We start from the raw sequence: 27,958 nt of genomic DNA on the forward strand, positions 1-27,958 counted from the left end.
CCAGAAAGTCTTTACCAATTTAAAGCTACACATAAAAATCTACAGCCAAAGTTATATTACATAGTATTTCCCTAGGCAAACCTCTGTTGGTAGTAAATGCAAGCATAAAATCCACTCAGAACTTCAGTCTTAGATTCTAAACATACTGGCAAGCCCAGGGACAAACTACACAAATCTCCTGCTATTCAGATTTAAAGGCATCAAAACCAGACTCAGGATTAACGGAAAACTGGGTTTGGAGAGTTCTGAAAAGTTCTTGAAGCACTTAAAGTATGTTTGCCTGTGTAAAAAGTTCAAGCTGTGTTAAATACGTGTTCCTTTAATACGAGGTTCCTTTAGCACAGCTCTGAAATGGGCAGATTCTTGAGTATTACACAGGGTATAACAGAGAATAGTATTACAGCAAACACATAACAAGCTTGTTACTTGTGTGTTGTGGGCAGGGGAGACAGTTAGGACACAGCACAGCCCGCATTTTTTGTCAAGGTGGCTCATACTCAATAGCTAACATTAACCTCAACTCAAGGCAGCAGCTGAAGATTGTGTGTTTGATGAACTTACAGGTGAAGACGAAGGAGCATGAAGGGTATGGAATAAGTAATCTTTCCACTGCAAAGCTGTGATTTCTGAGTCCACCCCTAGTCACACACCAAAAAGGGCATTATTTCAGACACTGGCAACAAGCAGTAATGGAAGAAAATATTGTCAGTTTTCACTTGCAACACAAGGCCCAGATGTGCACAACTTTTAGAGGTTTTAATAGTATTTCACAATTTTTTCGAGGCAAAAAAAGTTTCCCTTGTTGGTACTTTTAGACTCCTTGAATGAAAGCAGTTTTCCTTTAATATCTGTTTAGTTTTAAATGATTAAAGCAACAATCCAGGAGCTAATCCACAAAACAGATGCAAACCCTCCCCACAGTAAAATGAGAAACAGCAATAAATAAAGCAGCCCGGGAGAGGCTGTAGTTTTAGTAGCATCTATCAGTGAAGATATTGCTGGAGCTTGCTAGTTGGCTAATTACCGCGAGCACAGAAAGATATATAAAGTTGAAATATTGTCTGGCGTGGTTCATGTGAGGCATTCTCTAACTCAAGGAGCGAAACCTAATTACAAAAACCATAGGAACTAAAGCGTGTCACCAATGAGCTTCCCAATACAGGCGAACATATGAAACATTTGAAGGAGGTGGGAAGGGATGGCAGGCTTTTAAGCCTATCAATTTTCATTTCCATTTTATTGCTCCACGCTTATGCTGTCATCTAATTGCTTCTTCAATAACCCCAGCTACACTTCTCAAGTGTTTTATTTCCCTTCAAGCTCCACTGCATGATTATTTTAATGCTGAAAAAAACAGTAAGCGGCGCAAAAACAGCAGGCTGCGTAGTCTGTTCTCAGCTGCAATTAACATATGCCACTAGGTCCAACAACAGATTCAAACTCCTGTGTTTTCATAGGACTGATGCATGAAGTGATTAGGGCCTTGTAATAGCTGTAGCATAGCTATGGTTGCACTACAGTTGCTCTTTAATGCCAAATTTTTTATTCTTTCATTAAAATCCATACTGGGAACAGCTTCAAATCTGAAATATCGCTTCAGGTTCTTGGGTATTGTTTGAGGTGCAAATCTGGGGTCGTTTGATTGATAGACATAGATCCTCCCATGAAACAGGGACTGGATTTTAAAGACAACCATCATCAGTGCTGTCCGCACAGGTGCAGCTTACCCTGCAGGAAACGGGAATAGGCGGAGTCCGTGCAAACCATTTTATAGCAGCTTGGGGTTTACACACATGCACTACACCAACAGCCATCACAGATGGCTTGAATCAGAGCAAATAAATGAAGACAGTATGGCTCCAGTCAGCTTGCAATTGGTACCACTCCATTACAGTTTTTCTGCAGGCAAGACTGAAGACAATTAATATGCTGTGAGCTTCCTTATCTGTTGGGGCAGGAGGAATCTCATGTTGAGCACTAGGGTACGGTTAGGAGAGGTCTCCAAACTTGGCATTCCCTTTCCTCTTAGAGTTTGCATGGTGGCAGGAGGAGGGGGAGGAAAACATATTACTTAAAAAAAAGATGAAAAAAAAAACCCCACATGCTCCTCACTCCAACGCTGGTGGCACAGGACAGAAACCTCTCTCATCCATTTCTTTCTGCTATTTGCTCTGTGGCATTGAAGTTGACTCTTCTACTCTCCCTAGTAAGAGTTCTTCCTAGGGTTTCTCTTGGGCACCTTCACAGCATCTGGCTGGCATCTATCAACTTCATGCCAGAGTCCAGGTACTGGCACCCAGAGATCCCTGCCTCAAACACAGCCAGCGCCTCCTTATGACCCTGGTGAAAACAAGCTGCCGAGTGGTGATATCTCAACCCTCACAGCTGGTGATTAATAGTCTCAGAGGTGTAGCCACGTTAGTCTGTAGCCTCACAACTAACAAGCAGTCCTGCAGAACCTTAGAGACTAACACATTTATTAGGATCAGAAGCTTTTGTGGGTTTTACCCATGAAAGCTCTTAACCTAATAAATATGTTAGCCTCTAAGGTGCTACATGACTGCTTATAAGTTGGTATTAAGTCTTTCTAATCAATGCACTACTCTTTGGAAGGCATTTATTTAGCAAACATGTCTCAATGTCTAACCTTACAGTAGATCACTCTCTTATAGCAGAAGACTTTTCCAGCTTTAATCCCCTTTAAGGAAAGTAGTTGCTCATGAAATTCTAATTTAAAACAAAGTTGTCCCAGATACAAAGTACCACATCAGCAGCCCACAGTTCCACCTATGATCTTCCATTCCCCTTTAACAGACCACAGAGATGATTCAGCACCACAAGAAGGGGCCCTAAAGCTGGAATTCAAGTGTCAATTTCACAAAGACCTGGCTACACTTGAAAGTGGTTTCTGATTAAGGTATGGGTGTGAATTTCAGGTGCAACAGCTGTCCCCAAGTAACTCCATGTGTGGACACTTATTCGGCTGTAAGATTCCATATGTGGCCTCTATCTAGAGCAAGTGCCCACAGGCAGTTAATCGAAAACAACATCGTGTGGAAATGAGCCCCACTAAGGCGCATCTGAACAATGCAAATGCTGCAGGACAGTGGGAATTCAGTGATGTTGCTGCAGTCTGCACTGATTCCAGTCTAAATGGCTGCCAGTGTCCACACATAAACAAAAGAGAATCAAGCCTTTGCTGAGCAGTGCTCATTCTCAAAAGGAGAGGCCAGCCCTCTCCTTAACAGTCATTTAAGCTACTACTCAGGCTGCTGATAGAGTATGGAATTACTTTAGTGACAAAAAGAAGGATTACGAAGAGAAGAACTCGGGATACTGCAACTAAGCACACCGATTAATACAGATTACAATCAAGTGGGATGAGAAATTTGTCTTTATTAGAGTCCCGTTTAAGACATTATCTATGGCCATGTAAATCAATAAACACCACCACAAGGTTAAGGAACTGAGCTAAAGAAGAACTCATAGGCAGACACAGACAATTCGCATGAATGAGATCTGCACACGACATAGCAGTCTAGATAAATTTCAGCAGATCCCAAGCTGAGCTTCTAAGGTTAGTAAAAGCAATTCAAGTACACACACAACAGATCCGTACAGGACTCACAAAACCCTTCTATCAAGGACTAATTTAAACCCATTAGAGTACATGGGACCATTTAAAATTCCTGATGTAAAGTCTCCCTCAAGACAGAGAGCACTGAGGAGTAGAGGTGCAGCATGGTTCAGTGGATAACATACTAGTTCAGGTCTTGGAAGACGAGAGAATTTTCTTCCCAGCTCTAGTACACATTTGCTCATTGTTACACAGCCATTCCACCCCTTGAGATCTTTGTGTCCCCTGCCATCCTTTGCTGGATTCCTCTGCTTAGATTGAAAGCTTGCTGGGCAGGGATCTCACTATATATTTGCATCTCCCTTGTCCTAAGTACTGTGCCATCTTAGAGTATGAAAGTGCCAATGTAATATGCAGAAGCCGGGGGTGGGGGGGGACAACAAAATCATAGAAAAGAGGGATATTGTTTTGAAGATAAGTGTTGGGAGAAACTTGCCTGGAAGAGACAAAAGCCCGGCTAGCCTGGAATTACTGATCTGTTTTCAACAGCTGCCTCATACTCTCATGTGTGTAATTTAGACTAGGTTGAGCCCCTTTGAAAATCCAATTCTTATTCTGGGATTCCAAGGCGACCATTAAGAGAAGCAAAGCTACAGATTACAAGTGTTCAGAGGCTGTAAATGCAGCACCCACGCACACTCTTTGTAGAAGCAGCTCTGCAACTCAACCCAGCTGTGATTTCCCTTAACTACCTTAAAGGATATGTTAAACTACCTTAAAGCTTCACTCGTCATAGTTGGAATGTATTTTTTTTCACTAACACCATACAGACAGACATAGGGCAAAGCCTTTAAAGAAAGAAAAAGACCAGTAGAGGGACTGGGTGTGAAGTGAAAAGATCACCTCTCTTTGCAAAACAGGGAGAAAAAAAAAATCAAGGTTTAAACTCAGGCATCTAAAATCTTCACTTTAAGATACTTCAAACGTAAAAACATTTTAATTGAGATACAAGATGTTACAGTCAAAGTTTAAACATTAAAACTATCTAGTCAATATATAATTAACTGTAATCTATTCCTGCAGCTGAAAAACAGCTTCACATTTTCAGCAATACTAATTACACAACTTTTGTGACCCTTTCACCAGACCATTCTCACTTGATTAATAAGTCTTTTTTTACCAGCAGGTGTCACTACAGTCCTGAATCTGTCAGAATAAGGATATTTCAGAAGACCCAAGGGTCAAACTAAGAACTATATAATAGATGAATAAATGGCTAATTTCAGATGCAGTAGACCCCTGAGTTACGCGAAGGTTGTTCCTGGGCAACCTCACATAACTCAAATTTTGCACAAGTCCGGAGGAACTGGGAACCAGGCGGCAGCCTGCCTCCTGGCTCCTCTTCCCTGATGGGAACTGGGAAACTGACTAGTGATGTGCCGGTCAGTTTCCTATCTTCTGGGGTCCTGTGGGAAGGAGCAGCCAAGAGACTGGCTCTGGGCCACCTGCTGCGCACTGGAGAGGGGAAACTGACCAGCACTGCTGTGACTGTCAGTGTCGTCCCCCCCCCGCCACCGAGTTTTCTCTTCCTCACCTCCAAAGTAAGCAAGGGGCTTGTCCTGCTTCTAGCTGCCTGCACAGAAGCAGCAATACCACCTCTACTGCCTACAGGCAAAGCCGGTATCTGCACCAAGGGAGCTGACCACTGTTTGAAAGTAGGGAAAGTGCCAATAGCGTAATCAGTGGTTTCACCTGCCTGCACTAAGTGTGCCACTTACTGTTGTAATCACAGTAAACCCTTGAGTCTACATGGGACCTTAGGCTGTGAGAACCAGTGCAATGGCCACGAGCAGCCGTTAAAGCAAAGGCGGGTGGGGAAAACAGATTCACTTACCTGATGGCTTGTTTGGCCTTGCAGGGAAGGAGAGAAACTTTTTTTTTTTTTTTCTGGAAGGAAGGAGCTCAGTCACAATTTGCAAATAAAATCAGTACATCCTTCAAAAGCGGGAACTTACACACATCCAGAGTAAGATACAGGGCAGAGCAGGAGACAAAGTAAATGCATGATAGGACTGTCAATTTTAGAGGCCTGGAGGACAACTATGAAGCCACCACAATCTGTAATATCAGTGAATACTTGAAGAATACAGATTAGAGGAGAGATGAGGAGTTTCCTCAGTTCCCACCCGCTGGAATCAGACCCAATGTTAGGTAAGCCGGTGGAAGTGTAGCATTGGTGCACTAGGAAAAAACAAACACTTCAGCCCAAACCTGGGCGCAATGTTCGAGTTTATGCAGCTATGTCAAAGTAAACGTGCATTTTTTTTGGCAAGTCGGGAAAGTAAGCAATCTTTCTATCGTCCCACTGCTACAAGAAGAGGTCCAGATGGTCCACAAGTCAGGAATCCATGCAAGACCCTCTGCCTTCCCCAGCTAGTTGCTTGCATTCAAGCAGCACCTATCACTCTATTGCCAGTCACATTAGGTAGCAGCAAATTCACCCAACAAACTATCAGCCCTAGAACAAGCATCCCTCAAGGGATCTCTCAGAAGCAAACCATGCATTGCACACCACTTCCTGAAGCACAGTGCAATTCAATAGCTGATCTGGTCACTTGGTAGAGCCTGAACACGGCACAATCAACTCCAAGTTCTTCAGTACTGCTTTAGGCCTTCTATGACCATATATAAAATGAACAGCACGATATGAATGTTACAGAAGAACGAAGGGACGGAAAGGAAACTACCAATACCACTCTAGGCTAAGTGACTAGGTTAGAACCAACCGAAAATAACCTGTGACTAAAAATCCAAGTGAGTAACCCATTCCCATAATTCAATTTAAGCATTTAGGATAGTTTGGCCATCGTTTTCAGGCTGTACTGGCATGGGCTTCTGTGGTAAACGTAATGTAATATTTTTTTAGACAGGAACGCAGTCGCCTTCTCCAGAATACACTGGTTAGATCATTTAAAGACGCTACCACCATGAACTGAGGTGATTTTTTTTTTTTTTTTTTTTTTAAAAAGTGGCTAGCGACTCAGGACAGGTTTACATCAGACACTTTTGTTGGTATAGGAATGGCAGTTAAGTATGTTGGTTTTTAATGATATTTCTATACCAGCAAAATCCCTAAGAGAGATGCAATACCACCACCATGTAAGTGCTCTTGCTATACAGCTTGTTCCCTTTGGGAAACAGGTATAGGATGATCAACAAACGCACCTACACTAGGAGAGCAGCGACAGGCAACTCAGTAGTTTCTATGGGGTGGGCAACATGCGTCCCATTAGGGTTCTGTATGTGGCCCATGAGTCATTTTGTTTACTGTTGCCCACGTTCGGTGTTGCCAGATTCCACTGGTTTCCATCCGCATCAATTTTTCCCAACCTGAATTACTGAAGTGGCAGGCAAGTAAGATAAGGTGCATGCTCACTGCACCCTGCACTGACAGAGAGCCGGGTGGTCCTTTCTGTGTGCACTCAAAGGGCTGCTCTGCCCCAGCCAGCACATCTCGCCAATTTTAGGTACACAAGGGGAGTTAGCATAACTGCCTCTGCTGGGAGACCGGTTGGTTAGGAACAATCTTGCAACCCACTGAGATGAAGGAGGGCCAGGCATGTGGCCTACTCAGCCTAGACTGCACATTGATAACCTATAACATCAGCCCCTTTAAAGGTGCCTCAAGTTAACCACCATCCACCTAAAAAAGCCCACCAAATCAACCATCCCACACAAGCTTTCCAGTCCCTTCTGAAAGTCTTGGCTTGCAGCTCCTCTATCTAGCTAGCAGCAGCATTCCACGTTCTCCACAAAGTTTAGCAATTTTAGGACAGAACATTTTCATTACTCAAGTTCTTGCTGGATGTTTACGCTCTGAAAACAAAGGAGTAAAACTGGGATTTTTTTTTAACTTCATAAATTGACAACAGCCTGTACGGCCCTGCGTGTACACACTAACACTTACATGCTATCTTTAAGGAACTGCTGTTAACATGAATTAAAATGTGCAGAGAAGATATGTACAAACCTAGTAATGGGGCTGCAAACCCTAACTGTCTGTTCTTACTGGACTCCTAGTTTCATGCTAATTTTCAACTATGCAAAAAACAAGAAAAATAACCCTACATTATACTCCATCTTTTGATGGCATTTCATAAAGAGAAAAAAAAATAGATTCCTTCTGGCAGATAGTTACTTGATTCTACCCACAATATCAAACAACTATTGCAAGGGGCCCGGGAAGAAAAACCACTGAGTGGGGGGCAAAAAAAAAGACACGGATTTTTCATTCTCCACTTATCAGAATGTTTGGAAGTCACCACCAGAATACAGTGGTATTTCACAGAGACGGACGGGTGCGTGAATAAAGCCTGACAATTTACTTTTATCATCTTCCTTAACAAAGATCAGTGGTTCCTAATCTTTTTAATCGTAGGGACCCCCGCCCACCCCAGCACCTCCCGTCAAACTGTTCAGAGACCCCCATCAAAGCCAACTGTAGCTACTTCATTAAATGGAAAAAGGAAACCACAACATCCATTTTCAGAGAGCAATTAGTAACATTACTGGAAGATATTTAATTTAAAAATAATGGATTGTAACCTTGCAATTTATTTAAAGCTTATTTTCTATGATCATTTATATTTATCTCCCCCTGACCTCAGGTGCTCACAGACCCGAGGTTGGAAACCACTGACACAGATCACTTGTCAAACCATTCCACCCAACGCTGTCATGGTTGCCATCCGGATCTCTGAAGGTTAAGGTTACAGAACCCTTGAACATGGATCAGAGGTTCTCAACACACAGCACAATCAGCACACAGCTGTGGCCCATTTTACTTTCTCAGGGCCATATACAGTAAACTCTTTCATATCAGCAATTATCATACAGAACTCTCAAATAACTGGCTTTTTAAGCATAAGTAAATTTTAGTTGTGTTTTCCGTAAGTACAGTACAGTGACAGTAAATACAAATAAATAAAGCAAATACAGTATAAGCTTACAGTGTCCAATGCTACTGTTGTGGGTAACTAAAGTACTCTACACACATTTTTGTTTCTTAATATCGAATCTTGTTTTCCTTTAGTGTTATGTATGGCTAGATATATATACCTCTCTATTATCCAAAGTATTTGAATATCTGGCCGCTTCCCAGTCCTGGGGCTGCTGCATATGAAAGAGTTTACTGTAAGTAGCATATAGGGTATGAATGCAGCGCTCGTAAGCAGAACCCTGCATATCTCTGGACAGTGGAGCAGTAGGTAAGGGTGCATGAAGATGGGTAGGGCAACTACTGCTGTCTATGGGGTCAGATTCAAAATGCTGTAAGCACTCTGCTGATTCTGTATCACTGACATTAAAAACTAAAGACCTGAAACCAAGTGTCTTGGCAAAAGGTCTTACAGACAAAGTAGTTTCTTGTATTTCAAGCCACCGGGCTGAGCAAAATGGGTACGTTGGAATTATTTTTTCCCCCCAAATGTTCTAAAACTGGGTGAGGAATGCCCGCTGGATTCTGGACAGAATATTTTTAGATCCCTCACTGTTGACCTTGGGGGAGGAGGGGGGAAACAAACCAAAACCCCACAATAGTCACCTTTAACAAGACCTGAACGCAACTGTGTCTTATGCAAACTTTGCAACAGTTAAACCTAGCCTGGAGAAAGAGGAAAGAAAAAATAGTTTACTACATGAGAAAATAAATTTTAACTCTTAAATTTAAGGGATATTACAAAGACAAAAACCATACTTTTTTTAAACTACAGAGACACTGTCAAATACAAACAAAGAGGAATTAAAGTGACCAATCCAAACACACACAAATATCTCCTACACATGCAATGCTTCTGTGTAAGTAAGTTTATTTTTGGTCTGTGGTAGTTGGTAGCTTCAGAAAACCATTAAAACAAGCTTTCTAGCTCATAAACCCAATAATTCTCTCAAGACCCCTATTCTCTCTCCATTTCTCAACAGATTTGATAGCCAAGAATGGCAGCAAGATCCTCTGCTATCCGATATTTGTAATCTCTCTTTAATATATAGCCCTATAGATAATATAAAGGATCAAATAAAATTAAACTATACTAGCCACATAAAGTAAAATACACTTTGAAATGCAACACCCTTGATTTTTATCTTGTTTGCTTAGCTTGCTAATTTGCAGAATTCATTAATCTGCAATCACTGTCATTTGTGTAAAGTGGTGATGGTCTATGTTAATTCTTTTGAATTATAGGCAGCGGAGTGGGGAACACATGATACTCCCTGGAAGAGTATGCTGATTGCAAGTTACATTAAAGCATATTGGGTAATTGTATTTTACTTTGGTGTTTAATGACTTGAATCTACTCAGCTAGTTCTATGATATCTATTAACTGTGAGAGGTTTTATGCTGCAAGCTAAATCGAGTTCTTTCCTTTGGGGAAAAAATGAAGTTATCTGGCATAAAACAAAACTTTAGCCACTTTTTCCTGCTGTAAGAGAACAAGCTTGGATTCAGAATGGCAACTGAGAATATGTCTTCACTACCTGGAAGACTGATCCAGTAAGAGTCCACCTTCTGGGGTTTGACTTTGTGCACCTGGCAGGGACATGCAAAATCAAACTATCAGGTGTCGACAGCTGACCCCTGCACTCCTCAATATTGAGAGAAGTAAGGGAGGCTGACAGGAGAGTTCTCCCATCGACCTCCCACCATGAGGACAGCCATGTAAGTCAAGTCCATTCCAGCAACTGCAGTAACTGGAATTGCATATCTACAATTGACTTTAAGGTCTAGGGTAGATCGGGCCGAGTTTACCAATCACTTGTTAGCAGATGCTACTTACAGTCAGATCTGATATAAACAATGCAGGATAGCTGCACAGAACACCAAAGCTGTCAAACCAGTATAGCTGCTAATACTTTCCTGAATCATAAGCTGTACAAGTCAAAGCTCTACAGTGATGTGCGTGCAAGCTAAGGAACAGACTACAATTTGCAGCAGCCCTGGAGTATTTGTCTGAGAAATCAATTTGGTTACAGTTCTCAGAAACTTCACTTCTGGCATTAGAAGGAAAAGTGACTTTAAAATTGGCACAACCTCAATACTGCAACGGATGGAGTTCAAATGGAGTGAAATTTTTCAGAACACTTATATAAAAGACATGAAAACAAAAAAAGCAGGCGCTCTCTCTCTGTCACTATAAAAGACGGGCATTTTCACTAACAGCTTTACTATATGCTTGCTTCTGACTTAAAAGACAGTATGAAAGCCAATGCAAATACAGTGCTTCAAAATGAGGCAACATATTCTTCTTATTTCTAGTACAGGTTGTACCTCCCTAATCAGAAGCACTCTCGGCTGGTCAAGCTTCCCATGGTCCCATAAAGTTTGTTTCCAGCCACCATCCCCAGCTCTCAGTGTTCTGTGTGGTTATTTAGCTGTAGGTTGCCCCTAAATATAAGCAGTGAGAGTGTTAATAACGCGCAATTGAATTATTTGTTGAAGTTTTGTCATTTTATATTATAAATTAAACAATTACAGTAAGTTAAAAAGGGATCTGTCGCAAGGCTCCTTGCCCTGAAGTGTAAACTAATTTACCCCCACTTCCCACCTCCCAGGAGTATGCACCATATGGAGGTTTCATCTCCCCCAGACATACGGTCTTCAAAAAAAAAAAAAAAAAAAAAAAAAAAAAAACAAACAACAACATGTATTTGTGCTATGGGTAACTGCCACAAGAAGAGTTATGAGACAAAGATGAACAAGTTAGGAATGCATTTGGTAACCACAACGAAACAGGTTTCAGAGGGTTATTTCTTTAACAATGCCTTTAAAATTACATTTTGGTGGGTTCGTCTCCTACATTCAATAGCTTAGGGTATGTGCGCACAAACAGGAAGATCGACCCAGATTTTGCAGACCCAGTGAAGACATGCAAACTCAAACTATCTGGGGTCGACAGCTGACCCCTGGGGACTCCTCAATATCGCGAGGAGTAAGGTGGGGGGTGGATGGGAGAAACTCTCCCATCAACCTCCCTCTGTGTAAATGGACAGGTAAGTCAATTGCAGATAAGTCAATTCTAGCTATCCAATTGCCACAGCTAGAACTGCATATCTGCAATTGATTTAACTCTCTAGTGTAGACCAAGCCTTAGAATGCACCTATTCAAACACATCACTGAAGCCTGAAGTCCACTTCCTTCTATGAGTATGGTTTTTTGCAGGCAGTGGGAGAAAAAGAGAATTCCTGTTCATCTTCTCAAACAGGGCTGAACCATGAATGATGCATGAGAGACTCAATGGAGCAGTGCCATCTTTGTTAACTGATCCAGGAGAAGCCAAACACTCCTTATTTGAAGCCAGAGGAAACAAACTGCTGCAAAACTAATCACAAGGGACTGAGGTACAAAGAGGCAAAGAATGACAGAGAAAACTGAACATGGGGAAATTTTACATCCTCCTCAGCAAGGGACTGGACTTAATGACCTCTTGAGATCTCTTGCAGTTCTAGTATTCAAAATAGTGAGATAGGCAGAAGACACTAATGGGTGCTGAGCACATGGTGGTGGTTGTTGATTATGACAACAGCAGTGGTGGGTAACCTGCGGGCCAAGGGCCACATGTGGCCCATCAGGGTTCATGTGTGTCCCATGAGATACTGTGTTTACTGTTGCCCACACACAGGGTTGCCATATTCTGCTGGTTTTCATCCTATTGGTATTACAAATGTGACACAAACAAATAAAGCAAGGGAACGTGAAGGGAGGTGCGTGCTGATTGCACACAACCTTGTGAGAACCAAATGAGGTGCGTGCTGATTGCACGCAACCTTGTGGAAACCATATGCTCCCTCTGCATCCAATCCAAGTGCTGCTATGGTCCAATCAGCACACCCCTCACATACTGGATACACAAGCACTTTTAGCAAAACTGCCCTATCCCAGGAGACCATGTTGGTTATGACAATCTTGTGGTCCACTGAGCTGAAAGAGGGCCATTCGTTCATGGGGTCACTCACTAGCCTAAGATGCCTCTCACTGCTCCACAGGATTATGGTTCAAGTTGACCCTTTGTCAAACAACACGCAAACTGAGGACAGGTTTACACTAGACCAGGAAGTCGATCCTAGATACATGACAACTGCACAGCTGGAATCGACTTATCTAGGACAGACTTACCTGGTCATTCTCACTAAATGAGTTCGATGGGAGAAACTCTCATCGACCTCCCTTACTCCTTGAAATAATGAGGAGTACAGGGGTCAACTGCCAAGCTCTGGTAGTTCGATTTCGTGAGTTCCCACTAGGTGAGTGACATCGAATCCCAGAAGATCGATTCTGACTGGGCTCTATCTCCTGGTAAGTGTAGATGTACCTAGACTGTAGGAAAGGAAATGGGTGACACAGACTCAGGGTACTTCCCTGGTATAGATTTTAGCAGCCTTAGGAATGCTGCAAAAGGCCACTCCCTTTAGCCAGACTCCTTGATTAGGAAATACTGCCCTGGCCCAAAAAGTAGCCATTCTGAGCATGTGCTGTCCCCAGCAGTCCACACAAAACACTTCCTTTCAGCTCTGAAAGGTAAACAAGGCTTTGCAAATTTAAAAATGCAGTCTTGTTCCAGCCATTAGCCCCCTGTGGTTGGAAGACAGGGAACCCTGTAAGCACCATTCTCCCCCAGCTGGCTGCATGGGCTTGTTAGCCTCCTCTTTTGTGCTCAGCTGTTTTGCACTACAAAAAAGCACCTCAGTGAGTACTTTAACTCATGCATTCCTCAGTTAAGATCATGAACACCTCCCATGGATGATGCCTAATGGGAACCCATTACAGTCCTCTGTTTACCGAGTACGTACTTTAACCAAGCAACAGACCTACCTTGAAGTCAACCAGCACCAAAACCAAAGCAGCTCTGAATAGTGCATCTGTGATCTCCAATTATACTATAGTGGCTACTGCTATAGTGAACTAACCAGCCACATTATTCTGAAAACATACTTCTTTTTCAAGCCAAGTCACGCTCAAACAGTCACACACTGCTAGTGTTGGATCCCACGATACTACAGGTTGAACCTCTCTAATCCGTCACCATTGGGGCCTGACCAGTGCCGGACGAGACTATGTCGGACCTCGGGTGTTCATATTTTCTAGCAACATTACTAACACTTCCCATGCTTACTGAGCTTTGAGAACGCATTTAGGGGTAAATTACAGCTAAATAACAGCACAGAACACTCAGAGCCAGGCCTGGTGGCTGGAAACAAACTTGAGGGACTGTGGGAAACTTGGCCAGACCCACGATAAGTGGTCATCCAGCTAAGTAAAATCATGCCAGACTACAGAGTTTGCCAAATGAGAGACTTCCGGATTAGAGGGGGTTTAACCTGTATGTGCTTTACTATTAACAGGCGTCCAAGATGCAAGCCTGGTGCATTTTACCACATGCCACTGAGTTTACAGTTAATGACCTATGTAGTAAGATGTAAGGCCTAAGTCTCACAGCACAGACCTGGTCTGAGGTCCAAGGCCTAGCAACAATGGCTCAATACATGGCTCAATACAAAGCTAAGCTGTGAGCAAGGGGCAGGCCTCAGCTAACAAAACTTGGCTCAGACAGGGCTGAGAGTACAGAACACTCGCTGATAATCGGTCCAGGTACACAACGCTAATGGGTACAGTTCATAAGTTGAAATCACAAGATCTCACCAGCTCATTAAAAAAAGACCTTGGTACCTACTCTGCACAGATACAGACCTAGGGTCAGGAAAGAGTCTAAAATGACAGCATGATGGATAAGAGATGATTTAACCAAACCACAAGGTACAGGATGGTATCTAAGCAGCATCAATGGATAGTAACCCGACAATGTCAGAGGGTGGCAACCTGATACATCAGCAGTGAAGTATGCTTTGTTTGTACCTGTACATACTGTGATATCTTGAGAGGGACCATCTTCATCCGACCTAAGGGGGCAGTGGAATTTCAACTCTCTGTGTCAGTCCATTGCAGCAGGTGCATATATGAAGTGAATCAGTACAGCATACTATACCTATCAAGTGTTATTTGTACCTTGTTTGGCAATAAACTCTGGCCAGGCACCTTCGATCCTTGCCCCGTCTGCGGGGAACTTTGCTGCAGTCATTGGTCCACACCAGTGAACGAACACCCACATCCACACACACCTCTCCTGGTTCTCACCAACAGAGCCAAAGACCCACAAGGACACAACGACAGTAAATCTGCCAAACAACGACCTGAAGCTAAAAAGGTTGGTTTCTTAAACTGAAGCAGAAAGGGGAAAGGAAACCACAGTGCCTCAAGTGCGTCTAAGTGTCATATGCCCCAGAAATTTCCAGACTTTGCTACATCACAAAAAGAGATCAGTCTTCACACTGGCTTCCTTGCTCAAGGCAGGGGTAAATTTCTGACACAAGTGACATTTTAAAGAGTTCTTTCAAAGATGGATAGTAGAAGTCATATCTCCTTCTCTGATGCTTAAATGGGTGACATCTGAAGGCTGCAATCCCACTCTACAAGCATGTAACATTAAAACAAATTCTGAACTTGTCCATACAGGACAAAGTCTGACCACAAACCCCTTTTGTCATGTCATCAAAACAATCCTCACTCCTATTAAAAAAGTGGAAACAGCCACGGTGTGAAGGTGACTACTGGGATGATAATAATAATACATAATAATACCTCTGAGCTCTTACCTAGCCCTTCCCAGCAGTGGATCTCAAAGCACTTTGCAAAGGAGATAAACATCATTAGCCCCATTTTTCAGATGTGGAAACTGAGGAACATGGAGGTTATGTGGTTTGCTCAAAGTCACCCAGCAGGTCATGACAGAAATACCCCCAGGTCTCCTAAGAACCAGTCTAGTGTTCTACCCACCTGGCCTGGCACTACTGAAGCCTCAGCATAACAATGAAACCTAATTTCAGCTATATGTTTATTACATGCAAATGCCACTATAAACACCCTTGTGGCTGAAAATTGTTAAGGATACTTTCTGAATGTGACCACCGCTGAGAATTGTTGGCCACTGATATTGTCAAGGCTTCCTGGCAAAGTAACCACAAAAAAGAGCTAGGGAATGCTAGAATTAAGGTAGTCTATGCAAATGCAATTCTAACAACTTTTGCATACACAAAAGAGCCTTGCCCAAGACACATCATGAGTCTATGACACAGCCAAAGAAGTCAGCTCTCCTTAGTCCCAACCCAGTGCTTTTGCCAAGAAAACATCCTCTCTCCCCTTCTAGCCCTCTGCCCCATTTACTATTCCCCTGTAACAATGAAGGAAGCAGAAGTCTTACAAAACAAGTATTGGGACCATGGAAGCAACAACTGCCTAACACACAAGAGCACAATTAAGATTGCATAGGCACCCTTATTTCTGGTACCCGCCAACTCTTGAGCTCTTGACTTTGAATCTTAGTTCTTTTAATTCTCTTGAATTTTAAGAGAAAACTGAAAGCCAGAAATTGTACCACATGGAGCCACACCAAGCCCCGGCAGGGATCAGCAGCAGTGCTGGAAACCTGAGCCAACAGATCCACCATATAAGGCATCATCAGTGGAGCTAAAAAGAGTGAAACAGCAGTAGCAGACTCATTTTTTACTTTGGGGACTAGCCATTAAAGGTGCATACAATACACACTTCACCTCACCAATGGCTTACCCAGCTATGCGCTCAGAGCAGGGAAACACTGGAAGTAAGGATTACATAATTCCCTAGCTCTGGAGGGCAATGTAGTCTAGTGGTTACAGAAAACGCATGTGCGTGTATGCAGAACACACACACTCTGAACAGCTGCGGAGGAGCTCTGAGCAGCTCACATTAGAGACCAGGATTCTAGCTCTCTGTTCCCTATAAGCGAGCCCCTGCCTCCACTCAGCTGAATGAAGAAAACAGTATTCTTACTCAATAATGCAACCAGAAGCCAAGAAGTACACACAGATAGTTGAAAAGCCAAGCCAATAGCTGTGCTCTCCCAGCTTTCACCATTTCCCTGAGGACAGGAATGGCAGCTACTTCTCCTCTGCACCTGCAGCTCTAGCTCTGTGAGGCCTGGAATATACAGGGTTAGTGGGTATTCTTAGTGCAAGTGGAACATACAGCAATTTTAACAGTAAACCTCTAACAAGTGCTGCCAAGCACATACAAATGATGATGATCCGAGTCTTCTAATTCAGAAGATCCAGGCAGATTTTGTTGTGAACAGCAAGGGCTGGCGCACTACTGTTATACACTGCTATGCACTGACCTCACCTTGTGATGCAGATTTACCATTCGCACCAAAACTTCAAACAAATAAAAAATCAGCTCTGAAGCAGAGTGCAACCATTGAAAGCTCCAGCACAAGCTGTTAATATCTGGCAGAGTTGTAAGCAACAGGGGCTCAAAGACAAAATGTTAGACAACTTTAACAATAGGCATCACTTCCAGCTCTGCCTATAATTTATTTATGAGAGCTTGGACAGAAACACCCAATTAGGTGCCTTTGTGTCCCTCGAAGCCTGTACCACATTATCTATTAAACATCTAAGTAAACCAAAGTGTTACCAAAACATCATCTCCTCCAAATGGAGGACAAAGACCTTTGGCTAGCTCTGCTGCAGAATGCATTATGTCAGACAATTAAAAATTACGGCAGCAAACACGTCATCACAAATCAGGTGATTTCCACGAAAGCAGCTCTCTTTCTACACTAACATGCAGCTGCTGGGCTTTAAAAAAAGGAACATGACTGCTCAGAAACACGAGATCTGATGGGTGGTCTCCATGGCAGCTCCTCCCCAACCCACCCCTGAAGGGCAGAACTCTCTCACAAGTACAGGAATGAGGAGCTGCTCATGGGTTTCAGTGTGTATTTTGTACCTTAGCTTGTTTAAAATGGAGCAAGCTGAACAGGCTCCATGCAGGCAACACAGGATATACTGGGAAGGATCATGACGTTACAGTACTCGACAATACTCATGAATCCACTGAACAAAGAAATCAGATGAATGACGAGAACAGTCACTCTTAGCAGATGCACCAACTACTTACAGGAAAGACACACACTATTTCACTGATTTCGTACAGTGGAAAACCTACAATTATAGTTCATCAGCTATGAAAAAAGCTCGTAGACAAACAAAACCCAGATCAATATAACAGCGGTTCAACAGGTCACAAAACTCAGCAAAACAATTCCAAGGAAGTGGCTTTATTCTCTTTCATGAAGGAAACAGAAGTTGAATTGCACAACATTTAAATTGCTTCTAAATTACGTGACTCACTTGAGTGGCTGCACTAACTCAGGCTAGGTCTACGCTGAGGAGCTTGTAATGACCAGATTGCATCAACACTGCCCTGTCGCTAAAAGCTGATGCGCGTAAATGCCGTTTGTTGGCATTTTTGCAGATAAAATACTTCTAGCCCTTATGAGCAGCATGCACTTTGTTGGCACGGGTGGTGTTTAAACTTTCACTTGCCACAGCAAAATGTTTTGCTGTTCCGGAGGGAGGGTGTTAAGAGTTTTGTTGCTCACTTGCAAGAGCTGACATAACCTAAGATTATGAAACACACACAATCCTAACTCAGAAAAGACAAGAATTTAAAAATGTTACTTTTCAGCGTTAATTTCTTTCACCGAAGGAATTTAAGTACCGCTCTGTCTCAAAAGGAGGAACGAAATTTCCAAATATCGGGACTTGTAAGACCACAAACGTGCATTGCAATATGACACCCTATAAGGCTGTACCAACTACAGGGAACCTTCAATTTAATGGACTAATGGGGAGGCGGGGTGTCCGCCATTCCCAAAAGTCTGTTAAATGTGGGGGAAGCCACTGAACCCCGCCACATGTGGCCTGGTGGTGCCGCCGCTGGAGCTGCCACGCACTCCTCCCCACAGGGATGGGGGGCATATGCAAGTAACAGTTTGCCTGTGTACGCACCCCACCCCTGGGGTGTCGGCTCCTCCAGGCTGCAGTGGCAGTAAGTCTGTCAAGTTTTTTTGTGGGGAGAGGCGGTGATTTTACAGACCCCAACGGACTTTGGGAACAATGGACACCCTGCCCCTGGCCCCACCTGTTCCTGAAGTCCTCTAAATTGTGGTTCATAACATTGAGGGTTTGCTGTTTCGATTGTCGAGAGGAACCATTTGGGAGAAGACAGTATCAGTTCAGTGAAAACCGTCAGGGTGCTCTGTGCCAGTCTCAATGTTTGAAGTTCTCCAGGTGAGATCACAGCATTTAAACCATCCTTTTCTACTGACACAGTCACAGTCTGAACATTCCTAATTGTAGATGAGGAAATATTATAACTTCCCCCAATCTGACTCTTTCCCTGTAGACTTTGTAACTCTAGGTGGCTTAAGCCCTGGGCTAGGGGTGTCAAACACACTACAGAAAGCACTGAATTCCACTTTTAATTATGGTCTACATATGTTTAGGCCTCTGTTACGACCACATACTGCCTCCAACGTACAATAGATCCCAATAGGGCGTTTGGACAAAGATCAGGAATACAAGACATTGTGTTTCTAAATAAAGCCTTTTAGTGATTCGTAATTGGTTCGGGTTTTATTGCCATACCCAGCATCACCTAGTGGGAGAACAACCTCCCTTTTAGAATCATTGCCATTTCTGCCTTGTGTTTCTTTTCCTTCCTCATCCTCCTCGCTGGCCATCTCCCTCTTCTCTGTCTGGTGAGGTCTCTCCCAATTCCCTCCTTCCCTGGGCTTCACTCCCACACTTCACAAAGCCATAGAGTTTAAGATCAGAAGGAATCTCAGATCATCTGGTCTGGCCTGAATATCGCAGGCCACCAACACCACCTGCGCACTTAACGGAAATGAGACCAAAGTACAAGAGATTAGACTACCATGTGCTACGGGCAGAGGGATTGAGGTGTACCAGTCTCCTGCAGAGGCAGGGAAATAATTAAATGAAGTATATCCAGATAATCCCAGCAAGTCATCCATGCACTCCAGAGGAAGGAGAGAAGCCCCCAACGTCACTGCCAGTTTGACCTCTGCAAAACTCCTTCCTGACACTATGTGTAGTAACCAGTTAAACTTAGAGGTAACCTTGTGACATATGATGTAGGAAAAGATGAAGTACTCAATGCTTTTTTTGCCTTAGTCTTCATGTACAAAGTCAACTTCCACATGACGGTCCTAGGCAATGCAGTATGGGAAGGTGGAGGGCAGCCATCTGTGGGAAAGGAACAAGTTCTGAGCTATCTAGAAAAACTAGATGCACACAAATCCCTGGGTCTGGATTTAATGCACTCAAGGGTACTGAGGAAATTGGCAGAGGTCACTGCTGAACCTTTGGTCATTATCTTTGAAGACTCTTGGAGATCGGGGGAGATGTCGGATGACTGGAAAAAGGCAAACATAGTGCCCATCTTTAAAAAAGGAAAGAAGAACAATCCAGGGAACTATAGACCGGTCAGCTTTACCTCAATCCCTGGGAAAATAATGGAGGGAATCCTCAAATAATCCATTCTGGAGCACTTGGAAGAGGGGAAAGTGATCAAAAGTAGCCGACATGGATTCACCAGGGGCAAGTCCTGCCTGAGCAATCTCATTAGCTTCTATGACGAGGTATCAACCTCTGTGGACATGGGTAAGTGATATACCTTGACTTCAGCAAAGCTTTCGATATGGTCTCCCACAACATTCTTGTCCATAAGTTAAGGAAATATGGATTGGATCCTTGGACTATAAGATGGATAGAAAGCTGGCTTGATGGTCAGCGACAACGGGTAGTGGTCAATGGTTCAATATCTGGATGGCAGTTGGTTTGAAGCGGAGTGCCACAAGGCTTGGTTCTAGGGCCAGTGCTGTTCAACATCTTTATTAGTGACCTGGATGAGGGATGGATTGCACCCTCAGCAAGTCTGCAGATGACACAAACTAGGTGGAGAGGTAGATACGTTGGAGGGTAGAGACAGAATCCAGAGGGACCTGGATAAACTGGAAGACGGGTCAAAAGAAATCTGATGCGGTTCAACAAGGAGAAGCGTAGCGTCCTGCACCTGGGGCAGAAGAATCCCAAGCATTGTTATAGGCTGGGGACCGACTGGCTCAGCAGCAGTACGATTGAAAGGGACCCAGGGGTTATGGTGGATGAAAGGCTGGATATGAGTAAACAGTGGGTAATGGCATACTAGGGTGCATTAGGAGGAGGATTTCAAGCAGATCTAGAGAAGCGGTTACTCCCCTCTATTCGGCACTGGTGAGGCTACATCTTCAATACTGTGTCCAGTTTTGGGCCCCCCAGTATAAAAAGGATGTGGATTTGCTAGAGCAGGTGCAGCGGAGGGCAACAAAAATGATTAAGGGGCTGGAGCACAAGACCTATGAGGATAGGCTGAGGGATTTGGGCTTGTTTAGTTTACAGAAGAGAAGACTTGGAGGTGATTTAATAGCAGCCTTCAACTTCCTGAAAGGGAGCTCTAAAGAGGAGGGTGAGAAACTTTTCTCAGTGGTGTCAGATGGCAGAACAAGAGGGAAAGGAGGAGGTTAGATATTAGCAAAAACTACTTCACCAGGAGGGTGGTGAAGCATTGGAACGCGTTGCCTAGAGAGGTGGTGGATTCTCCATCCCTTGAGGTTTTTAAGTCCCAGCTTGACAAGGTCTTGGCTGGGATGATTTAGTGGGGGTTGATCCGGCTTGAAGCAGGGGGCTGGACTAGATGATCTCCTGAGGTCCCTTCCAACCCTATAATTCCGTGATTCTGGAACATGTTCAGCCAAGCACCTGAAACAAACAGGACGTCTGGTGCCACCTAGCTACGGTCCACCCTGCCTGCTTGGACACCTCCAGCCAGTTGTGGTATATCCCTGATGTTTCAGTAGGATATTAGAAGACCACTTCCCAGATATGCACTGGGGAGCAAGGGAATCTCTTCTGAATCCCTGTTGATGGCTAGCTGACAGCCCAAAGCAGGAAGGCAAGACAGGCCTGTCGCAATCACCTCCCTCCATTTCACCTGTTAAAATGATCAGCAGCAAAAGAGTTAACCTTCATAATTGGATTTTGGTGTGAACACCCCATCAGTAGAGGGTGGTTAATTTGTTCCTATCTTCTCAGGATTCATTTCAGATTCTCTGAAGATTCAGGGAGTCAACACTGCCTCTGTAATACCTTGTTCCTATTTCAGGATTTTTAATTGTGAAAACTTTTTAAAAATGGAAGCTTAGATACAGCATCAGATGAACTTGTCAAATGACCCAACCAAGGAAAAAGGAGGTCAGATCTCGCTTACAGACTGAGTGTTTAACACCTCATCCCTGGCTTGATGTGCCATAGCCTGGACACTTCAGATCCTTGGCCTCCTCCCCTCACAGCAGTGTTTTCTCAACCTGGGAGAGTCACGGGACAGATGTGGGAAGCATAAGTATGCAGAACATTACAGGATAAGGAGGAGGGCAACTGCCAATGGACCCTGCAAAGCTAATTCACATGGCACAGCCCCACACCCAGTGCATAAGGCAAGAGCAGGAGGAACAGTTTTTTTGCTAGGAAATGGCTGTGATTTTTAAGTCCAAAGGGGGTCACCAGCACACACCGCCTCATGGGAAGTGAGATCAGAGTGAAAAAGAACAATTCAGAAGCCATTTCAACAAAACGTCCAACTTACCAGCGGCATTTGCTATCGCCAGCGGCAGCCCTGATATCTGATGGACCTGGATTCCAGATGCTCCCAAGGCACTGAGGTTAATGGTCTGAAGACCTGGCATAGAAGACAGCTGAGCAGCGTTTACAGTGACTGTGCCACTGGAGAGCGAGGCAGAGGCTACTGGGGTGAGCGTTGTGTTGGTGTTCCCTGTCTGCCCCAGAGATACTCCCTGCATTTGGGCCAAGGTGATTGTCTGAGCCTGGGGGTTCTGCACCTGAAGATTCTGCAGCTGGATGGTCTGCCAGCTGACCTGCCCATTTGGCCCCACGGTAGGTGTTCGAATAATGATTGGCCCAGAGTTGGGGACTGCTTGAAGCTGAAGATTCTGCAAAGCATCTTGGGAGATGGCTTGGGTGGTAAAGCTCTGGCCAGGGAGAGGAGCAGCTTGGAGAGCCTGAATGGTTTGCCCGCCCTGCACAAGCTGGGGCTGCACTAGGATCTGCTGCTGGGACGTCTGAGTTTGATCAGCATCCTTCTGCTGACCTTGCTGAAGGGCCACACCAGAAACCTGGCTCTGTAGCGAGTCCGAATTCTGAACTCTCTGGGGCGTCTGAGCCTGAACGCTCGTCCCCAGGGTTCCGCTGCTGGAAAAATTCACGGCCCCCATGTTACTGGTGGTGGTGGTGGTAGAGAAGCTGTTGGCGTTGGTGAAAAAGGAACCAGAGCTGGCGCTGGATGAGGCAATGTTGGAAGAGCTGACTGCTGCGCTGGAAGTCGCTATGGGAGAGCTGCTGTCTTGAGAGCCAGAGCTACTTAAAGTGACTGTCTGAGAAGTGGAAGCCAAACTGGCGGCAACACTGCTGACAGGCAGCAAGGTGATATTACCATTTAAAGCCACTGGGACATTTGCCACATACTGAGTTTGTCCCGAGAGGGCATTATTAGCCAAGCCAACCCCCTGGATTGGGACAGCCTGCGGCAGCAGATTTGGCATGGCTGCTATGATATTACCTGTCCCACCTCTGTTTGTAATGAGCTGTTGATTTGCTCCAGGGATGATCTGAAGTTGGCCAGAGGCATCCTGCTGGACATTCACTTGGGCGGGGGTGGTGGCAAACTGCAGCTGCTGCCCGTCGACTGTTTGAAACTGTGGGATCACCTGGTACTGAATGTTAGGAATCACCCCAGGCAAACTAGTCAGGACCTGCTGGTTCTGCAAATTGGAGGCAGCAGCAACCATATACTGCCCAGCTGACACAGATCGGCTTTTTGGTGGTGACTCACTGCCGTTGCTCTCTTGCTCCTTGGAGGAGGTGGGTGTCCCAGAGCCAGTGGAAATGATTTGCCAACCATTTGCAGTCTGGGCAAGCTGAGCAGCAGCAGCTGTGAGGTCCAGCTCTCCTGAGCCCCCCTGCTGGCTCTGGGAGCTGTTGGAGTTCTCGTTGGGAGACTCAATCCTGCTGCACGTGGCTGCCAACAGAGCCAGAGGTGAAGGCTGGGATTCCTAAGGACACACAAGGAGGAGCAGTTAAGTATTCATTAGCCACTCTGGTTGGCAGTGTAAAACAGGCACAAACAAGGAGGAGAGTTCAGCTGCAATGAAGGGAAACGCCCATTGGTGACATGTGCACACACCCCCACTGCCGGAAAATACAACTAGCAAACACACAGGGCTGTCAGGCATGGTCAAGTGAGGGAGCACCAATGGAGGATGGATTGCAATGAAACACAAGGAGAGACATCAGAAACTGCCTTCACAGTTCTGCCCCAGACAAGGAAGTTTCCCTCAGCCATGATATCTGACCCATCTTCCAGAGGAGAGCTCCTAAGAGGTAATATTACCACTACGAGCCACTTACGGACCCTGCAAACATGCATCTGCTACAGGCTGAACCTCTCTAATTGCGGCTGGAGCACAGGAGGGCATATAGTCTCCAACACTTCCGCTGCTTACAGGGCTCTTGGAAGACACGGGGGGTGAATTATAGCTAATTAACAGCACAGAACACAGAGCCAGGATTGGTAGCTGGAAACAAACTTTATGGGACCACAAGAAACGTAGCCACAGCCATGATAAGTGGTCATTCAGCTCACTGGAATCATGCTGGATTACAGAGAGTTTGCCAGACAAGAGCTCCGGATTAAAGAGGTTCAACCTATAGATGAAACAGAGGTTTAAAGAAGAGCCCAACACCACTACTTCTTGCAGAAGGTGCAGAAATGTTAAAACTGACGCACCAGCAGAAGTTTTACATATGACCTTGCGGTACAGCCACTATTCCATTCTTTCTGTGTTCCCTTACTGTGCTCATCAGTATAGCATCACAGTATCTTTCAGGTGTGCATTGAGCAATCTGACTAACATGTCACATCCTTGTTCTCTCCTGCTCACTCGCCAGGGGAAGACGTGTGCAGTGGAATGTTTGTTTTGAAATTATACCCATGCATGCACACGATGCGTTATGCAATGTCAAATAAGTGACTGATATTCCCAGTCTCAAAGCTCTCCTTTCTCCACCCCCTAATCTAGCCCCTGCCCTTTGCTATGGGTGCCACCACAGGGAAGCCTGCCACACACAAGTCTGAAGCTTTCACAATCTCACACTGTGCACAATTGATGGGATAGGGTATGAGAGGCTGTCCTATGCAGCTATTCACTAGTACGCATGCTGTCCCACAAGACACCTCGCACAAGCTTTCCTTTCCCCACTGTGCTGGGACTCCACTCACCTGGCCCTCGTCATTGCCTCCAATGCTACTGCTTCTACTACAGGCGCTTTCTTCTTTCTCAGACTTCACAACAGCCATTTGTTCTGTACTCTCTTGGTCTGTGTGGGGAGGAAACGAGAGACACGGTTACAATCATACCGTGAACGGTTCCCAAAAAGCCGAGTACAGAGAAGGGCTGAGAAGAGGGGTGAGAACAGTTTCAAAACAAGAAAGCTAAAGGACCGGAGGACATGCAGGAAGGGAAAAACAGAAAGAAGGCAAGTGAGAATAGAAAGGTGAAAGGGAGTTTTTCTGAGTAATTAAAGGGCCTCAACCTCCCCTCGTATCTAGCCACTCAATGGGACAAAGAGAAGTAAAGTGAGGGCTTGAAAGGATGAAGACAGAAGGGGAAAGCCAAAAGAAGGGAGGGGACTAGCAAGCAGGAGAAAAGAGTATGGAGAAGAAATTGACAAAAGGGGAGCGCTTACCACAGAAACACAGGAAGAAAGAAGTGGGACGAACGTGGTACCTGTCTCTCTCAGGTTCCTCCCCATTCTAGCCTTGCAAATCCCTTCCTCTGCTTCCCTTTCCACCCTGTTGGGTTCCCCATCAGTCTCCTTACCACCCCTTCCTCAGTGTCCCATGTGCTCCCTCCCTTCCCTGAGTGTTCCTATTTCCAGACTTTCCCAATCTCCCAGATTCAACCCCTACAAAGGTTCCCCTTCCTGCACAGTGGTTCCCAACTGGTGGTACATGTACCCTGGGGGTAAACAGAGGTCTTCCATCAACTCATCCAGATACTGGCCTAGTTTTACGGTAGGCAACATAAAATGCAATGGGCAATCAACCAGACCATTGCGAACCAAAACAGGTCCTGAAAGAAGGTATCATAACATAGGAGGCCAATGGAAGCACTGTAAGGACTTGCTAAAAGGTAACTTAAAGAAGTGCAATATAGACATTGATGCTTGGGAGACACTCGCCTAGGATCGCTCAAAATGGAGAGAAGTCCTACGCAATTGCCCCCTGCATTTTGCACATGCCCCTCGACAAGCTGAGGAGGACAAGAGGCGCAGCAGGAAGGACAACAGGCTGTTAGTCATGGTCAAAAGCCTTCTGCCCTGCCAGGAAACATCTGCCCTCACTGTAACAGAACTTATGGCTCAAGTACAGGCCTTATCAGCCACCCAAGGATCCACAACCCCCATCAAAGATGATCATGCTCAGTAACAAGCGACCACCATGAGATGCGCTAGCCAAGTCAGTACAAACTAAAATTTCAGACAATAACTTGTTTATACTGCTCTACGCACTGAAAGGTAAGCGCAATATCTAAATTGAGATTGATTTTCTTTTATAATTAAATAAATGAAAGTCTAAACAATTTTTCAGTAACTGTACGCTATGGCACTTGTATATTTTTATGTCTGATTTTGTAAGCAAGTCGCTTTTAAATGAGGTGGAACTTTGTGGGAACACAAGAGAAATCAGATCAATATAAGGGGCACAATACTCTGCACTCTCCCCCACCTCTCGGATCCTGTCCCACACTAACACCCCTCTGCCTCTACAGAATCCATCACACCATAGCTTCTCCCTCCCCGTGGAGCCTCCATGAAAGCTACCAACCCCCCCCCAGGGCTACCTGTGAGGCTCTCAGCCCTTTTCTTCAGAGGATCCATCACACCAGGGATCTCCCCCCCCCCCCCGAATCAGTGCCACAGAGGCACCAGCCTCTCTAGGGTTCCACCCCATTCCCTGAGATCCTCCCCCATACTTCCAGGGTGCCACCCCCCTTAAGAATTATTCCCACGGGGACCCTGGCTGACTCCTCCCAGCCCCTTTCCCATGAGGGATCCTCCCCCGGATCCTGGTTCCCTTCCCTCCAGGACTCACCGGAAAAGAGCCCGCCCCCCACCATCCCCTGCCAGGATCGTTACTCCTGGCTTCTCTCACTTCTCTCTGCTAGACGCCTGGCACCGCTCCCCAGGAGCATTCCCCCCACTCCGCTGAGATTCCTCCCCTTCCCCTCCTCACATCCTCACACCCTCTCCCAGGAACCCAACCCACGAGGGATCCCCACCCACGGGATGCCGCTCCTCCCCTCGGGGCTTCCCACAAGACACCCCCCACGAGATCCACCCCCACGAGGGACGCCCCTCCCCCCCCGAGATCCACCCCGAAAGAACCCCCGCCCCTACGCGGCCGGGATCTTTGCTCCCTCCCCGGGGGCCCCACGCCACGAGGGCACGAAGGCTCTCCCGCCCCCTTGTCGAGTTCCCTCCCCTCGTGACCTCGCCCACGCGGTGTCTGCCCTCCCCCGGGACCGCCCCCACGAGCGCTCCCCCTCCCTCCGGGGATCCTGGTCCGCTCCAAGCCCCCTCCCCCCGGGATCCTCCCCCGTCTCCAGCCCCCACCCCCGGGTCCACCCCCGAGGCTTCCCCCCTCCCCCCGGTCCCTCCCCTCCCACGTCCCCTCGACCCGGGGGTGGGGGCTGGCTGGGGCGGGGCCGGCCTGTCGGAGTCGGCCGGACTCGCCTCCCTCGGGGCTGGGATGGTCCCGTCCTTACCGCTCATGGTCGCTGCGGGGGGCGAGCCCAAGTCGCTCTCGGGGCGGGGGGAGGGGCGGGGGAGCCCGACTCGCTGACGAGGCAGCCTAACCCCGCCGGTGACCGCCAAAGGGCTAGCGAGGGAGGGACTGGGGGGGGAGCTGCGCGACACGGCCCCAGAACCGTGACACGCCTCCCGCCTCAGATCTGCCCAATCAGGAGGCAAGGAGGCACCCTGTAGGCGGGACTAATGGCGGATGACAGGTTGAACGGCGAATGGAAAACCAGGCGGGTCCTAAGAGGGAGTGGTAGCAAGCCACGAAAAGTCCCTACCCTAAGATACGCCCCCTTCGCGGCTCCGCCCAATGAGGGAGGGTAGCTGGAGGAACTGAAAGAAGCTATGGCCAATAGAAAAGCAGAAGGCATATTCGGTGAAAGGTGGACTGAGGGAGGAACGAAGGGATGAGGCAAAATAACAATTGACGTGGCAGATGGCCAATCAATGATCGT

General features: G+C 45.8%; 1 protein-coding gene across 1 annotated transcript in view; it reads right to left on the bottom strand.

Annotated features, from left to right (window-relative positions):
- SP1 (Sp1 transcription factor) overlaps positions 1 to 27,505 on the bottom strand; it is a 38,851-nt gene extending 11,346 nt beyond the window's left edge. Inside the window, exons 1-3 of the mRNA XM_074979755.1 lie at positions 27,470 to 27,505; positions 24,922 to 25,019; positions 22,213 to 23,695 (exon numbers count right to left, since the gene is read on the bottom strand). Of these exons, the coding sequence (XP_074835856.1) occupies positions 22,213 to 23,695; positions 24,922 to 25,019; positions 27,470 to 27,476 (1,588 nt within the window). The 5' untranslated portion in view covers positions 27,477 to 27,505. The remainder of the gene's footprint in view (positions 1 to 22,212; positions 23,696 to 24,921; positions 25,020 to 27,469) is intronic.
- Between the last annotated feature and the right edge of the window lie 453 nt (positions 27,506 to 27,958).

Source organism: Carettochelys insculpta, chromosome 29 (assembly GCF_033958435.1).
Source record: "Carettochelys insculpta isolate YL-2023 chromosome 29, ASM3395843v1, whole genome shotgun sequence".
NCBI lineage: Eukaryota > Metazoa > Chordata > Testudines > Carettochelyidae > Carettochelys > Carettochelys insculpta.